Here is a 17,994-nt window from a genome sequence, read left to right as displayed (position 1 = left end):
TCGGATCGGGCTCAAAATTTTTCTGGGGGTTCCCTGGCCGAAATAATTAGACCCGTATTTTTTTGTTTGGCCATTAGGGTGACCTACGCTGTCTTAGGGTGGTCTGAAAAATTGCCATTTTCGTCGATTTTCGCAAAAACCACTTTTTTCAAAAAATCATAACTCCTCGCCATTTTAACCGATTTCAATTGTCTTATACGCAAATGAAAGGTGATAAGTTGGCCTATCAAAGAAAAATAATAAAAAGTTTCGAAAATCTAGCCGAACATATAAAAAGGTCGAATGAAAATTTATAATGCCGTTTTAATGGTGTCTGGACCAAAGAGCCCATGTCTGAAAATATTTTTATCGGATTCCCCGGACATTTTTACATAACATACTAAAAAATGGGAGGAGTTCATTAACAGGATTCTGAGATATGATTTTTTGAAAATAAAATCCGTGTTTTTCGACGCGCCGCGCGCAAAAACACGAAAATGACAAAATCGGCAAAAAATCAACTTTTTCCACTAAAACTGCGATAACTTAAAAATTTCAGCGATGACCTATACATGTCTATGTACCAAAATTTTTGTAATTGAAAGACGCAACTTTTGGTACCCAGACATGTATAGGTCATCGCTGAAATTTTTAAGTTATCGCAGTTTTAGTGGAAAAAGTTGATTTTTTGCCGATTTCGTCATTTTCCTGTTTTTGCGCGCGGCGCGTCGAAAAACGCGGATTTTATTTTCAAAAAATCATATCTCGGAATCCTGTTAATGAACTCCTCCCATTTTTTAGTATGTTATGTAAAAATGTTCGGGGATTTCGATAAAAATATTTCCAGACATAGGCTCTTTGGTCCAGACACCGTCAAAACGGCATTTTAATGTTTCATTCGACCTTTTCATATGTTAGGCTAGATTTTCGAAACTTCTTATTATTTTTCTTTGAAAGGCCAACTTATCACCTTTCATTTGCGTATAAGACAATTGAAATCGGTTGAAATAGCGAGGAGTTATGATTTTTTTTAAAAAGTTGTTTTTGCAAAAATCGACGAAAATGGCCATTTTTCAGACCACCCTAAGACGGCGTAGGTCACCCTAATGGCCAAACAAAAAAATACGGGTCTAATTATTTCGGCCAGGGAACCCCCAGAAAAATTTTGAGCCCGATCCGAGCACTTTTGTATTTTTCCATGCTGTTTTCGTGGGGAATTGCTTAGAGCGTCCAATTTCCCGTCCCGGGAAAAAAATTCCCGGGAATTCCCGGGATTTCCCGAAAAAAAATATTTCCCGTTTCCCGGGAAATTTGTAAATTTCCCGGGAATTCCCGAAATTCAAGCAAAAGTATACATTTTATTAAATTTATGGAACTATTTTTTGAAATTGCTCTAAAAAAATAATAAATGAACAAACTCAAAATGATTTTGTTCAATTAAATGTATTGTTTGGTTTATATATAATTAATTAGATTATCAGAAATTATGATATCAGAATTATTTCTGGTAATATTATTTTTTGAAGCAACTGGGAATAGATCTTGCTTAAAGAGTATTACATTATTACAATTTAACAGATTGATGTTATTTCATCAAAACAATATTAATTTCTTACCTCGAAATTAATTGAGATTTTTTTACGTTTTTGTATGAAAATCGAATTTGTGCAAAAAGAATTCATTCAATTGGTTGAATACCTAGTACTAAAGAAATTACAATTTGAAGTAAAAGAATTATGGAGCACTGGTGCAACTACAGGTGTTAGAGGGTTAAATGTGAAAAAATAGAAGACTTTTTGTGGAATGATGTTAATTTATCGTATAATTTAAATCATGTTGCATAATAATACAAAAAAATCATTGAAAAATTACTTTCTATTGCAAAAATATATTCAAAGCTTAATATTTTATATTTGAAAACATCGGGTTGTTTATCTAGAGTAAAACCAACACTGAAATGATTTACCATTTGTTCAAGAGCTGAAACCAGTATTTGTCATGAAAAACATAATTTCTGCATGTTTTTTTTTCTCATTTCAATAAACTTGTCATAGAGGCAAGTTTAAAATTTCTCATCAAAAAATACCAAAATACATTTTCTTGTAGTTGCAGTCAAGCTGTTAATTGATCTTCACACTTATTTAAACCATTGATGTTGATGTCCTATACAATTTTGTTGCAAAATATTAATTAAAACCAAACCATAACAACTTTCAATGAATTTAAAATTTCCCGGGAATTCCCGGGATTTCCCGGGAAATTGGCTGAAAATTTCCCGTTTCCCGGGAAATTTGTAACCCCGGGAAATTGGACGCTCTAGAATTGCTGTATATTAAAATTTGTGTAATTGTCTGCTCTACAACTTTGTAGAACATTGTTACACTCTAAAAAATAACCCTGCAAAATTAGAAAAAAAACACGAAATTTGGAAATGAAAAATTTTGCTCTAAATGAAAAAATGACCCTTCTGAGTCAATGTAGATTCGAAAAGAACATTAAATTTAAAACGTTTTTTTCGGAATTCTGAGTACGCCATCAAATCGGGCGTCTAATTTTACATAAAAGTCCCTTTGACACCAAATTTCTATCTCATCACCGTTTCAGGCTGCAAATTATTGAAAAACACCTCTTTTTTCGCATGTTCAAAAATGAAAGGGGTCGTACCGCCCCTCCGTCACGAGATATCAAAAAACGGACCTCGGATTCGTGATCAGGGACAAAAGTTACTCCTTAGGACAAAGTTTCACGCAAATTGAAGAGGGGTCGGGGCAACTTTTCCAAATTTCGTGTGAGTTGGTAGAGAATTACCCATAAATGTTCAAAATATTTTTAATCCAGCCCAAACATGCTAAATTTGATGCATTTTAGATTGTTTTCAGTTGATTTAACTTCCGTTTTCAAAATTTTTTGAAGTTTTTTGAATATTTTTTTTGCCCCCTGATTTTTCGAACATATTTTGAAGGGGGCGACATGAACTTTGACAAATATTTGCAACGGCCAAATTATTCTCTAGGTAAGAAATGCCTATCATTTCGGGTTCTGGAAAAGTCGAGAATTTGAAAATTGGATTTTTTTTTCATAAAATTATTTTTATTAGGTCCTTTTCGGTGCTGGGACCTGGTTAGGACCGAGTCGACTTTTGTAATTACATTTTACTTAAAGCTAAGAGTAATTACAGAGATTTGAAAATGGGATCTAAGTGGTCACCCTGTAAATGGGATTTAGTGGCATCCAAAATTTGTATTCTAATTTTGAGGCAATAGCAAAAAATCAAATTTATCGAATCTTCTTGAACAATTCATTTTTGCATAAGAGTTGAATAACAGTTAATGTTATCGTAACAAAATTTGTTATTAGTCTGATATTTATTGAAAGCCAAAACAACTTTGGAATAACATTTTTTGTTATGGAAGAATTCCTCCTACTGTTGTTGGGATGATCGGATTAGTTGTTTAAATAACAAAGATTTGTTCGAAGAATTACTAAAAATGTTAATTACAATAATTGTTATTGGATTAATAACAAAAAAAATCATAACGACGAATAACAAATCTTGTTATAAATAACATGAAATGTTATTGGCCTAGTATTTTCAAATATAAAAAAAAGTTATTTCCGTCTGCTCGGGCAAATATAAATTGAAATCCTATCTACGCTCATTTTTGTAGGGAGCAGCCGTGACTGACTGGATACGTTTTTTTTGCTTTGTAAGCGAATATTTCTGGGTTCAAATCCTATCTGTTCCTAACGAGAAAGGTAAGGACATAGAAGTTCTTGAAATTCTTTACATAAACGAAAAATCAAAGTAGTTCGAGGCAAAAGCTTATAACTAGGCCATGGCGATTTGGTGAGCTTAGATTGAAATTAGAAATATTGTTACAACTGAAAACCTCAAAATTCAATTGTATTAATTTTTTTACACAAGCATTTTTTTAGTTTTTGATATTTTTAAGAATCTGAGATGGTATTCATTTTGAAATGCTTTTCAATAAATTTGTCATTTGCTTCACAACCAGGCAAGATTTCTTTTCAACCTTCTCGTCAAAGTTGTTGATAAACACGATACAGGTCGCGAACATGACGTTTTTCCGCGCCTTTTTCCTCATTTTGCGCACATTTCCACACGCCATCGATTTATTTAAATTTGTCAAGGCGGCCGCGTCGTCATCGTTGTCGTCGTCGGTTGTAATCGTAAACCGCACAAATAAACTTGTCTGATGTGACTAAAAGACGCCAAACCTACTCTTGGGAAGGCATTGACAAATGGTATGCTCATTAACAAGTGTCCCTTCTAAAGGAAGAGATTTTGGTGTATCGATTCTCGCCAGATTTGCGGAGCATTATTATGCATGCACAGGCCAACAAATCCGAAAATGGAACGGAACCGAACATAATCTACACGCAAACCTTATCCGGTGAACATCGGATGCGCATTCGGCTTTGACCATTCGATGTTCATACCTTTGAACATCGAACGTTCAAATTTCGTAAACATCACCAACACATATCAAACCCATTTAAATGTATGTGTGAGCCTCCCTATCGAACTGCTGTCTTCCTCTTCTACTTTGTTTTAATAGCGGAGATTCTTCCTTCTTCACGTTTGACAGTTGGAATTTTTTCTCGCGCAGCTTTTTGTTTTGCCCGGATTAAATCCGCAGTTTTCCGGATCTTCCTCCAAAAGTTCAGGTTCCCAGTGTGTTATAGTCAGTAAGTTTTTTGTTTTGTTTTTGGTTTCTGTGAGAGAAATATTATTCATTTTTTTTGCTTTTGTTGACGTTCTTCAACTTTGTGCGCGAAACGCTCGAGGTGCTGTAAGAGTAATTCAACGAGCGCAAAGGGCTACAATTTGCGACGTGATACGAAGGGCCGGCAGGAGGAGGAGCAGGAGCCTGTCACCTCGCGGGTTCGGGATCTTCGCTGCTGATAGTTCCGGCAACCTCCAGTCAGAAGAGATCCAAGCCAGCACGTTCCGACCGAAAGAGGACCCGATTATCAGGAAGGGCGAGGACGGAGGATCGAGGCGATTCGAAGAGTTCAAACGAACGTTCCTTCTTCTTCTTGGTCACCTTGACCGTGTACATCAACTCGTCGGTCTTTCTCCAACTTGCCTGATTCAATTTCGTACAAACCTGGATTTTTTTTCTTCGACCTTTTGTCATGGAGTTTCTTATACGATCCAAATCGGCGGAATGGTGGAGACTGTCGACGGAACGGCGAATCCAAGGAAAATCGTCTCGGCAGTGATACTCGCGTTCCGTCTGTTGGCCACCACTTGCGGCAAACGAAACCCTTTTGTGTCGAAAAGCTCGACTGATCAACCGACGTCGTAGTCCTTTGCCGTTCCGTCGACAGTCTCCACCATTCCGCCGATTTGGATCGTAGAAGGAACTCCATGACAAAAGGTCGAAGAAAAAAAATCCAGGTTAGTACGAAGTTGACTCAGGCAAGTTGGAGAAAGACCGACGAGTTGATGTACACGGTCAAGGTGACCAAGAAGAAGAAGGAACGTTCGTTCGAACTCTTCGAATCGCCTCGATCCTCCGTCCTGTAGAAACCTTTTCGAATCGCTCGCACGATCACAAAGTCCACCCCGCAAGTAGGACGATCGCAGCTCATCCGTCGGGTTCACCGCTGCTCGTGCGAGTCGAATTCATCGACGCGGAAATACTGCTGTTGGGGTGCTTCTCTAACTTCACCAGCGCTTCGAGGAACTGAGCAACGTGTCCGTCGCCATGGCAGAAGCTGCCAGATAAGAGGAAGTCGGTCACCACCGGTAGCTTACGACGTAACTGGTCAATCGAAGTCCCTGCATCATCAGCCGGCAAAGCCATCGCCGCGTTGAGAAATCGAACGCCTTTTCGAAGCGGCACCTGATATCGCACTCAATGAAGCTCGCAGAAATGGGTCCCGTTCAGGTGGTATAATTCCAGTACTAGCCGCTCAAACGCTTTCAGGCGGACCTACCCCAAACAACCCATCCAGATCAATTTACCCGTCTCAGGAGGTGGGTAAGACGACGTATTACACAGCAACATTCTGTTAAACTGCTTCGATACTGCTCAGCGGGGGTGGCCACTTGAGCTCGGCACCAGCTTAAACGATTAATGGTGTCGCTTTTGTTGGCCGCAATACGCCAGAAACGTGATCGACTACCGGCGCAAAAAGTCCTGCGTGATCCTGCAAAATCAGATTCTAGACTCGTGATATAAGTGTGTCAAAAAGATGACCAAAAACTAAGATATACTTGGAACTTTGGTAATAATTTGTTAATCAACAGGAAAATTGATTTCTTATGTTACACAACTAATAAAAAAAAAGTTATTTTTTGTTCGTTTCGATGTATTCTCTTTTGGAGGAATATTTATCAAAACAGAGAGTTTATGTTGTTGTTAAACCTTAAATTAAACTAATTCTTTTGTAATTTCAGTTGATTTAGTTTAATTTTTGTTAAACAACAACAACAACTGTTTTGATGAATATTTCCTCCATCATTTTGGTTTGCGTCTTAAATATCGATTAAATCCATCTGGTGGTGAAAAAAAGTACTATCGCTACTGCAGAGACGTACGGTGGCGCCGCCAGTGTTGGATAGATGAAACCACCAAATTCTGCGTTCGACGACACGCACACATATAAACGAGCTGTCAAATTTTCCAGAAAGCACTTTGAACATCGAATGGTCAATTCGTGTTGCGCATCGAATGCTCATGATCGTTTATGAGCATTCGATGGTCAAAATTTCGGTACCAATGGTCATATAATTCACATTGGCTGTTTTGCGTGTATAATAAAATTTCGGGAATTCTCAAGGCTCCTTTTAGTGTTACTTTTGGGGGGGTGTTTGTTCTTTCCCCCTGGGCCACTTGTTTCCCTTGAGCGTGGTGTGGAGCTTTTCCTGGGAAAGAGTTTCAAACACGCAATATTGTTACACGCAGAAAATGTGCCTATACGAAAAAAATAGTTCTTAAAATCATGAACAAACGATTCAGATTTCTTAGTACTTTTCTCAAAAAACGTTCCATGGAATTTGAGCACTTTGTGATTTCCAATTTCATAAACGCTTGTTCCCGATTTTTGGAACTTATTTTTCTGCGTGCAGGACAGTTTTATTTTGGAGGATTTGTCTTCTTCTACACCCTCCCATTTCAAATTAAAATCAGTTACTTACTGTATTTTTTAAAAATAAATTCTTACAACTATGATTTATCTTAAAATTTACAGTTAAACTTTTTTTTTCTCTGAGTGCATTTGCAAATGTCGCGTGCTTGGTGGCCCCCCAGCAAAAGCAACAACCCGAAAAAGTGAGCGAGCTCCCCACGGATTGTAACACCCCCTGCCAATCACACGACCTGGCCACTTGGCCCCAATTTCCCCTCCCGAACCTCCCCTCGTACCCAAACTCACCTGGTTTGACATTCTTATCGTACTTCTTAACGTCGGCTGGAAGTCGATAGTCGAAAGCTCCGGCAACGGCGTGAATCCATAGCGCTGATGACAGATAGAAGACACTGCGAAGACAGACACAATATTAGCTCACAGGTGGATTTTGAACACCATTTTCACTTTTTATCCAACTCATCACAGTCACGGTAGTTGATTCCACAAAATCATGACCCTTACTAAAGCGTTTTGAGGTTAGAGGTGTGCTCCGGGCGCGACTGATTTGCGAAAACAATTGGATCCTGGCACGAAGGAATTAACCCTGAACTTTTCGATTGATTTTAACCTATTTTGGTGGAGATTTACAACCCATTTTATTCAATTTTTAACGTTGGTTCGTGTTTCCGTTGATTGAAGTGTTTCCTCATTATTTTTATAATAATTTAAAAATATCCCCGCTGTAAAAGTAATAAACTTCAAGCGGTGTGTGACTGTTCCTTGAAATCAGAGCGCACGAAATCGTCGCCGAGGTGTGCTCTTTTGTGTAGTTCGCGGACCCGGGTTCGTGTCTTGAGCCGTTCGTTCGTTATAGTTCATTCAACATTGGACGTGTAACTTTGCTCAAGACCGGGACTTGCAGGAGCAGCAGTGAAAAAAAAGAAAAACATGAAAATGCATGTATACATAAATTACCGTCAAACGGGGATAATTGTTGTAATTTGGAGGAGGATCGTTTGCATAACAATTAATTTTGAGTAATAAAAAAAAACTAGTGAGACGGTGATTTGACTGAGCTTTGACCAAGTTATGAAAACTTCTCAAGTTAATAGCAAATACTACAACATTTGGCTTTTTTTAAAACTTATACCTACTTAGTCATACTGGAATATTAACATTTTGGCCAGGGTGTAAACTCAAGTCCCATTTTTGATTTTTCGATTTTTCCCAAAAACAAAAACAAATGAATTTTGATTACACAAATATTCCTACAAACTCTCAAAAAACTGTTTTAAGAGATATTTATTGGTTTTGAATTATGTTCAAATAGTTGATATTATATTGATATTATTTTACTTTCTTTTTTTTCCAAGCAAATAGACATTGAGATTGAACTGGATTTTTTAAATTCATATTAATACAATTGGGCCTAACTTTGCGAAAATTCTTGCATACATCTTTTATTTAACAGCAAGGATTTTTGTGATTTTTTTTGGTTAAATAATTTAAAATGTTTTGAAATATGGTTTCCTAAATAACACCGACCACCAAAATTTCTGCGTAGGCTCAACTCGAGGGGAAGCATGAAGTTTGGAGTCCGTGCACTTTGAATTTTTCAAAAATATTTAGACAGGGCCCAAATGTTTTTTTCAAATGGAGAATCTTCATATAAACATTGGAGAAAAACCATTAGGCCCAGTCTAAACATTTTTGAAAAATGTTTAAAATGTTCTGGGGACTCAGAACTTCATGCTTCCCCTCTCAATTTGAGCCTGCGCAGTCATTTTTGTGATTTTTTGTTGGTCAGTGTAATAATTGAATGACTCTCTGTATTTTCAGTTTAAATTGATCTTTCCTTGTATTGGATTGTAACAAAACTCGCAAATCCATTTTTTTAAGTTTCATTCAAACATTTTTGTTTCTGTTTCAAAAACACTCAAAAAGCGAAAAACAAAAATGTTCTTTCAATATAACTGAAGAAATTTTCTTAGTCAAAATAATTAAATAAGCGGTTCAATAAAAATACCTTTATTTTGAATAATAATAATGTTATGTACCACCTTGTTTTCTTTTTTTCTAAAGAACCGGGTTACCTCTTAAAAAACACAAAAGAGTAATTCTCTATATTTTAGAAAATTATTTCGCGATTTTTTAATTTTCTCATACATTTCCTATGTCAAAAGGAGCAAGCAAATTAGATTTTTTTTATATTAAATTTTGTCCATATATTCGCTTTGACAAAAGAAGCAAGCAATCAAGCGAAACGAAACTATTGGCACTACGCCCCCCGGGGAATGGCCTTCCTCTAACGTGGGATTTCTGCTCCAGCGCCTCTGACGAGACAGGAGAAACCGGGACCGACGTTTTACTTCACCATCCGATAGAAGCTCAGTGGATAAGGCGGGAATCGAACCCGCGTCTCATAGCATCATCGGGATCGGCAGCCGAAGCCGCTACCCCTGCGCCACGAGACCCGAAGCAATCAAGCATAACTATTGAAAAGGTCTACTATTTTAAACTTATTAAAAAAAATATATATTCAAGAGATTAGACGATTTCACTATTTTTTCATTATTTAATCGAATCAATAGTTTTCGAGATATTGTCAGTTTAAAATTACATGCAGATCGCTGACTGACTATTAGGGCAAAAATGGTAAATGAGTTTGCTGCAAAAACTGCTATAAAATGTAACATTTACATTTACAGTAAATCCACTGTTGCAGATTTTGATGCAGAGCAGTTCTCTACGAAATCGATCTTTTTTTTTGAATTTTAATTTTTGTATGTTTTAATTCGGCTGAAAATTTTTTGGTGCCTTCGGTATGCCCAAAGAAGCCATTTTGCATCATTAGTTTGTCCATATAATTTTCCATACAAATTTGGCAGCTGTCCATACAAAAATGATATATGAAAATTCAAAAATCTGTATCTTTTGTAGGAATTTTTTGGTCGATTTGGTGTCTTCGGGAAAGTTTTAGGTATGGATAAGGACTACACTGAAAAAAATGATACATGGTAAAAAGAATGGTGATTTTTAATTTAACTTTTTGTTACTAAAACTTGATTTGCAAAAAAACACTATTTTTATTTTTTGATATGTTTTAGAGGACATTAAATGCCAAAATTTCAGAAATTTCCAGGTTTTTAAAAAAAACTTTGAGCGAGTTATGAATTTTTAATCAATACTCTGAATTTTACTGAATTACTGAATTTTAAATCAATACTAGTACTTTAGTGAAATGTTGATAAAGTCCACTGTTTTCAAGTTAAATCCATTTTTAGGTGACTTTTTAGAAAATAGTCGCAGTTTTTAATTTTTTTTAAATTAGTGCACATGTTTGCCCACTTTTGAAAAAAATATTATTGAAAAGCTGAGAAAATTCTCTATATTTTGCTTTTTTGAACTTTGGTGATACGACCTATAGTTGCTGAGATATTGCCATGTAAAAGTTAAAAAACAGGAAAATTGATGTTTTATAAGTCTCACCCAAACAACCCACCATTTTCTTACGTCGATATCTCAGCAATTAATGGTCCGATTTTCAATGTTAAAATATGAAACATTCGGGAAATTTTCCGATCTTTCCGAAAACAATACTTTCAAATCAAGACTAACATTTCAAAAGGGCCAAACATTCAATAATACGCCTTTTTGAAATGCTAGTCTTGATTTAAAAAAAATGAAAAAAGAGAATTATCTCAGCTTTTCAAAAATATTTTTTTCAAAAGTGGGCAAACATGTTCACTAATTAAAAAAAAATATGGAAAACTGCGACTATTTTCCAAAAAAGTTTCCTAAGAATGGCTATAACTTGCACTTCTTGAAAATTTCACTAAAGTACTTTTTGATTGCAAATTTGATTTTACATCAAAAAATAAAGTTGAAAAATTTTTGAGACCGATATTTCGATTTTTTGAAAAAATAAGTGTTGATTCGAAAATTTATAACTCGGTCAAAGATTTTTTGCACAACCTGGAAATTTCTGAATAATTGGCATTTTATGTCTCCTAAAACATATAAAAAAGTGTTTTTTTTTGCAAATCAAGTTTTAGTGACAAAAAGTTGAATTAAAAATAACCAATTTTTTTACCATGTATCATTTTTTTTCAGTGTAGTCCTTATCCATACCTACAACTTTCCCGAAGACACCAAATCGATTAAAAAATTCCTTCAAAAGATACAGATTTTTGAATTTTCATATATCATTTTTGTGTGGACAGCTGCCAAATTTGTATAGAAAATTATATGAATAAGGCTGGTACAAATGTTTTTAAAAGTTTTTGTCACCCCCCCCCCCCTTCAAAATTGGCCCGAAAAATCAGGGGGCAAAAAAAATATTTTTACAATAAACTTTAAAATTTCAATGAAAATTCAAGGGCAGCTAGCTGAAATCAAATTAAAATACATTCTCCTGCGTTTAAAATCATTTTTAGCATGTTTGAGTTTATTAAAAAATCTTACGATTTTTTGAAAATTTTCGATGCAAAATCTTTTTTTTCGATACAATTTTTGTTTTTGTCAGATCTTAGATTTTTTGAAAACTAATGATTGCAAAACAACTGAACTAGTGTAAAATGCATTTTAAAACACTTTTTTCATTTAAATGTGAAGATTATGGCTTGTTATTTAAATTTTTATATTTTTTTATTTTTTTGCCCCCCCCCTTGACCTCGGCCAGGGCCGAGGGACAAAAACTTTTTTAAATATTTGCATCGGCCTAAACTAATGATGCAAAATGGCTTCTTTGGGCATATCGAAGGCACCAAAAAAGTTTCAGTCGGATTAAAAAATACAAAAACAAAAATCGAATGACCGAAATCTGAGAGAATTGCTCTGCATATTTTTCCTTCGGGTGTAGAAAAACTAATTTTCATCGATTCGATTCTCTGTGAAGCTGTACATCAGAAACTAATTGTCAATTTTTAAAGTCTCCGAAGATTGTAGGAAATGTTTTTGGCTCTGCAAAACAATATTTTGAGGTGGCTTTATTTCATAAAGTATTATAATGTTACGAAAATGTTTGAAATTTACGAAAACTCTTTATCTAAGATTCGGTTAAATATTGTTAAAGCAGACAAAAATCAAAATACGAGCGCAACCTATCAAAGCTGTTGCACCAAGTGCTGTAAATGTCAGGGGTCATGACGCGAAAATCGGCGACCCATGCACTGAACCGCAAAACCGTGACATAAACAAACCCGGCGCAGTCGTGAGTGCCCTAGCTCATTTAGCAGCTGCAATGCGAGGCAGTAGTCGACCAACGCTCATTCGACGTTGCACGCACACACATAATGAAACAAGTTTTTACACAAAAAGTTGCTATTTATGCGTGGAAATGTAATTTTGAATATAAGTTATGGTTGTTTTAAGGGTTTTGCACAGTCTAGAACCATTCAATTGTTTAAAAATAGTCAGAATAGTGTTTAAAGAGGATTTTACGAGTCAGTCATATGACACGAATTGAGTGAGTGTAGCTCATTTTTTCACGTCTCTCATTCTCCAGCAGCCGACAGTTTATAAGCAGTTTTTGTGTTCATTGTTTCGATTAATTTTTAGATTTGTTAGAAAGTTTTCGTGAAGCTATGCTCTAAGGGTTAATTTTGGTCCATTTTTATATCTCGTGACGGTACGACCCATTTCATTTTTCTGAATTTTTACCAAGACACGTGATTTGTAGCTCGAAACTGTGAGGAGATAGAAATTTGGTGTTAAATTGGACGCTCGATTTGATGGTGTTCTCAAAAAACATATTTTTCATATCAAAAAGTTAAAAATATTTTAAGAATCGCTGCCTTTTCGCGTTATTCAACTGTCACAAATCGTGAGACATGATGTACTTTTCGAGTCTGCAATACTGCCCATAATTGAAAATTCGGCTGTTATGCCAAATCAAGTATTCCGAGAAAAACGCGTTTTAGTGTTTGTTACAAAATCTCCGTCAAGGCAATTTCCCATAAGAGTGGCATTTAGCCGTTTGGTTTTTCGCATCGGCAGCCGAGTCTAAACACTATTTCAGTGAAATTCAAGTTCCAGGAGATGTGTTGGAACATCCTCTACCGCCTGGTGCTGATATCTCGTTTTTGCCAAAAGTGGATATTAGCCATTTTTTCAATGGTGGGCAGAATAACCCAGAGAGATATTTTTTTTTTCATTTAGACAAAACACATTTTAAAATTACGTATTTATTTAACTTTGCAGGGTAATTTTTAACCCTCTTCAAGGGCTTCGATTTAAAAATCGCCAACAATCTATTTTTCCACCAATTTTTGACATTTCAAAAGCATTGGAAAGAAGAACTAGAGAATATATGGGTTGGAAGTAGAGGGTGACGAGCGGAAATTCCCGGGAAATTGACCATTTTTGGACCTCTCGATTCCCGGGAAATTCGGTCGAGACTCCCGGGAAATTTAAACTTATAAATATCGAAGCAAAATTATGTGAACTAATCAGAAAAAAACATTTTAAAAATTCAAAATTGTTTAGAACATTGAATGTCCAATGTTCGATGTTCAAGTTCGAATAAATCAATGTTTCTCTAATCTTCTTATTCAGAAAGTGTACATTTTAACTTGTCAAAAAATCCAATAACTACAATTTAGAGAAGCCAAAAAAAGGTGGATCCAAAAATTTACTTTAAAAATTATTTAGCAGTTACACCCCAGGTATGAAATCAAATGTTTTATTTTTAAATATTATTTTTTCTAATTATTTGTAAAAGGGAAAAGCTTTTTCAAGTTAAGTTCAATTTCCATATCTTCTCTTGAGCATAGGAATCCAATCTAGTTTTTTGTGAACATTTGGGTTTTCCTGATAACTGTAAATATTTTTTCAATGAATATTTAATGTTGAACTAAAAAAATAATTTAATTTGTTGTTTTGAGTCGTTATTTATCATACTGCAAAATTCCCAAAAGTGGGAAATTATATATAAGCTATATTAGTTTTTTTTTTACAAAAATCTAATAACAAGTTTGTGAACCTTTTGAAAAATCACTCAGTGCGAATTAAGATTCGTAAATATTTTAAACTACAATTTTGAGTCTTAAAAAACTCGAGAAACGATTTAGTTTTTGCAGATTCAGAAAAAAAATAATCAAAGGTTTTATATAGTTCCTCGAGTTCCTCAAAACAATGAGGCTGTTCAAACTAACGTTTCATAGAATTAGTGTAAATTAACAGTAACTGAATACATTTAAAAGAAACACATTTACTACTTTTTATTTTAAATTTTTTACACTGTTGGCGTAGTAAAAAAAAACTCCCGGGTCCCGGGAATTCCCAGGAAATTGCCAAGTTCAACTCTCGATTCCCGGGAAATTGAAAATCTTGAGAATCGTCACCCTCTAGTTGGAAGTTTTACTTGTTTTTTTGTGACTTTGCCAATGTTTTTAAAAATGTAATTTTTTAGGGGTCAACTTTGGCTATGTTATTTACCAACATTTCCTTTATTTTCCTATATTTCCTATATTCCAGTAATTTGTCTAGTGTCCAAGACTATGCCTCTACGCATTTTTACAATTTAAATGAAAATGATGCCATTTTATAGGAGAAAAACAAGCAAACAATAGAAAAAGTGACTTAAAAACATGAAAAAATTACTAAATTTTTGTTCTTAATGAAAAAAATGAACCTTATGGGTCAATGTAGATTCGAAAAGTACATTAAATTTCCCATAAAATGACATGTTCCAAAAAAATTTACAGTAGAGTAATGAAAAATGGCAGAGTTTTTAATTTTTTTAGTATTTTTTTCGATAAAATATATGTTTTTTCGGAATTTTTAGTACACCATCTAATTGGGCGTACAATTTTATTTGAAAGTCCCTTTGACACCAAATTTCTATCTCATCACCGTTTCAGGGTGCAAATTATTGAAAAACAGGTCTTTTTTCACATGCTCGAAAATGGAAAGGGTCGTACCGCCCCCCCTCCGTCACGAGATATCAAAAACGGACCTCGGTTTCGTGACCAGGGACAAAAGTTACCTTTTAGGACAAAGTTTAACTCAAATCGAAGAGGGTTCGGGGAAACTGCTGTGTGAGTTGGCGGAGAATTACCCATGTATACTGTATTCTTAACGAGTTATCTGAATTTAACAAAAATTTTTTTTTGAAAAAGTGACGATTTTGACCACTTTTTAGAAGTTTGAGCCTTTTGAAAGTATTATTTTTCGAAAAGTTCAGAAATTTTGCATAAGAATAACCCTCCAACGTTTTGTGGCTTGTGCATTGCTAGAATTGGCAAGATTATGATTTCATGCTCATTAGTTCACATTGTTATTCAATTAAAATCATGACGTTTGAGTTAATGATACAAAAAACGCAATCAAAATAAAAAAAACCCATAGTACTTTGAATTTAGCAATAATAATGCGCCATTCCAAAATTGAAAAATAAAAAAAAAACTGAATTTCCCGAAAATGTTTGGGAAAACACAATTTATTTAGCAAAAAAAATTGAAGAGAAAAATACGTACAAACGGTTGAAAACTATTTATAATGATAAAAATTATTCAAATTTATCCCAAATTTGTTGTTTTTCCTCATTGAACGGTTAGTAATCCCTGAACTCAAAACACACGCATTGTAAAGGTCCCAGAATTCGTTCATTGTTTCAGCATCGTGTGGGCACAGGTCTTTTTTTTTCCTCGAAAGAAAACTACCGACCCCCAACATTGTATAGTTTCTCCACCAGAACAACGTTTTCTTCAATGTCATGCAACGTTAAAATTTGCTTTAGCCTATAATTATTCGACGTGTTTCGTCATCTCGTCGTCATCGGGGCTTATTAAAAGCTTTCCTTTTTCCAGTATTTTGTTGTTTTTTTTTTTTGTTAACACTGACCTAAATAAGGAAACTGCATTCATAATCCTTTGCGCGCTTGGGCAAGATTCATATTCAAACTTTTTTTTTTCTGCACTTGGGTTTCCACTGGGCTTGGGTTTTCGGGAAATTCACTTGTCACTTGCGGTCACACTTTTCTTTTGGTATTCCGAGGTAGATCCAGATTCCGGATGAAGCTTGTTGATGACCACCGCCACGTTTTTCTCAACAGCCCTCGACCACAACGGGATCGTAAGTAATGTGGTGTGTTTTGTTTTTAATGCTCCAGAATCGATAAAACTTTGCTTTTTTTCGTCCTCCGACTTCCTCCACCACCCCACGCCACGTGTCCTCGATTCTCTCACGTGGCACACTCCCAGGAATCCCACCGACGACAAACGTTTGCCAAACAGGTCCTTGGCTGATTAGTGTTGTCGTTTTCGGTTCAAAGGACGCGCGATTACTGTGTCAACGGTGTTCCGAACCCGGACTAAAAATAGGTCCCCAACGCGCGCGCGAAAAGTGAAGAGGAATCCGTTGTTGTGACCGACTCCGACGACCGACGAGGACGGACTCTCGAAGATCGTGGCCATTCATGGGCAAAGTTTCGGCCGCCACCGCGTGTTGAGCTTATTCCGCTGGCTTGGCGCGCTCAAACAGGTCGAGACTTGGGAGAGAGAGAAAAGAAGGAGGGAAATTCTACCGAGAGAGAACGAGCTTTTTCCCGCAGTTTTTCCGTGAGCGGAGGAAAAAGTTTTGACTGACGGGTGTCGGTTGGTGATGATGGTGTTGAAAGGAGATCTGAGGGAACAGCTAGACCGGGTTTGGACGAAGGAGTGCCTCTTTCCTTGCTTTGCGAGGTTGTGTTGTGTGTTCGGTTTTTGGGTGTTTATTTTTGGAGTGCCAGAGGTCTTCAAAACAAAATTATTTGGAAATTATGCTTCATTCAATTACGGATTTTATATATCAATGATGATGACTTATAAGGTTTCGTGATCCGTTTTGTAAAAAAATTCACTTAGTGGTTGATTCCACATGCAAATAAGGGCATTTGAGCCAAATCCAAGCAGGAGAACCTATAAATTTTTTAGTTTTAATCAAAGTAGGCGATTTTTTTGGCGAAATTCGGCACTGAAAAAAAAAACTGGAAAATTAGTGGAGATTTGGTGAAAATCACCAAAACCCAAATCTTTGTTCTATAAAATCCACAAATCTGATGAAAAAAGAAAAGAAAATGAAATAACAATCCATAGTTTCGACACTTGAATGCAAAAAGTGTTTTAAAAAGCATATTGCACTAGTTCAGTTGTTTTGCAATCATTAGTTTAAAAAAATGTATGATTTGAGGAAAACCAAAATTTTAGTGAAGAAAATCTTTTCCGATACAAAACATCGAACATTTTCAAAAATTCAAGAGATTTCAAAATCAACCTAAACATGCTAAATATGATGAGCAACTCTCTGATGTCCATACAAAAATGATATGTAAATATTCAAACAGCGGAACTTTTGATTGAATTTTCTGATCAATTTGGTGTCTTCGGCAAAGTTGTAGTTACTGTTGAGGACTATTGAGAAAAAATAGGTACACGGAAAAAAATAGCAGATTTTTTTATCAACTTTTTTTTTCACAGAAAATCAATTTCCCAAAATACGTATTTTTCATTTTCGAGATTTTTGATATGTTTAAGGAGACAAAAAACCGCAACTTTTGAGCCATAGAGAAACATGGTCAAAAAATCTGCCGCCGAGTTATGAATTTTTGAAAAAATAATGATTTTTGGAAAAAATCGAAATTTCATGCAAAAACAAATTTGACGTTATTTTTTAATGCAAAATTGAATTTGCAATCGAAAACTACTTTACAGATTTTTTGATAAAGAGCTCCGTTTTCAAGATATAGCCACCGAAAGTTTGATTTTAGCGAAATATTTGCAGTTTTTCGATTTTTAAAAATAGTGAAAATGAGTGACCAACAAATATTTTGAAATTTTTTAAATCAAGACTTACATTTTAAATGGGCGTAATATTCAATGTTTGGCCCTTTTAAAATGTTGGACTTGATTTAAAAAATTTCAAAATATTTTTTTT

At 35.2% G+C, this 17,994-nt stretch overlaps 1 protein-coding gene across 4 annotated transcripts in view; it reads right to left on the bottom strand.

Annotated features, from left to right (window-relative positions):
* Window positions 1–16,469, bottom strand: part of LOC120419753 (glycine receptor subunit alpha-4-like) — a 29,914-nt gene extending 13,445 nt beyond the window's left edge. For all 4 annotated transcript variants that reach the window (XM_039582572.2, XM_039582573.2, XM_039582574.2 and 1 more), the window contains exons 1-2: window positions 15,925–16,469; window positions 7,387–7,490 (exon numbers count right to left, since the gene is read on the bottom strand). In XM_039582572.2, coding sequence (XP_039438506.1) covers window positions 7,387–7,490; window positions 15,925–15,947 — 127 coding nt within the window. In that variant the 5' untranslated portion in view covers window positions 15,948–16,469. The remainder of the gene's footprint in view (window positions 1–7,386; window positions 7,491–15,924) is intronic.
* Window positions 16,470–17,994: the final 1,525 nt, after the last annotated feature.

The sequence above is a fragment of the Culex pipiens genome, chromosome 3 (genome assembly GCF_016801865.2).
Source record: "Culex pipiens pallens isolate TS chromosome 3, TS_CPP_V2, whole genome shotgun sequence".
NCBI classification, from domain to species: Eukaryota; Metazoa; Arthropoda; class Insecta; order Diptera; family Culicidae; genus Culex; species Culex pipiens.
Note: the sequence above shows the minus strand (reverse complement) of the source record. Positions and strands in the feature narration are given on the sequence as shown.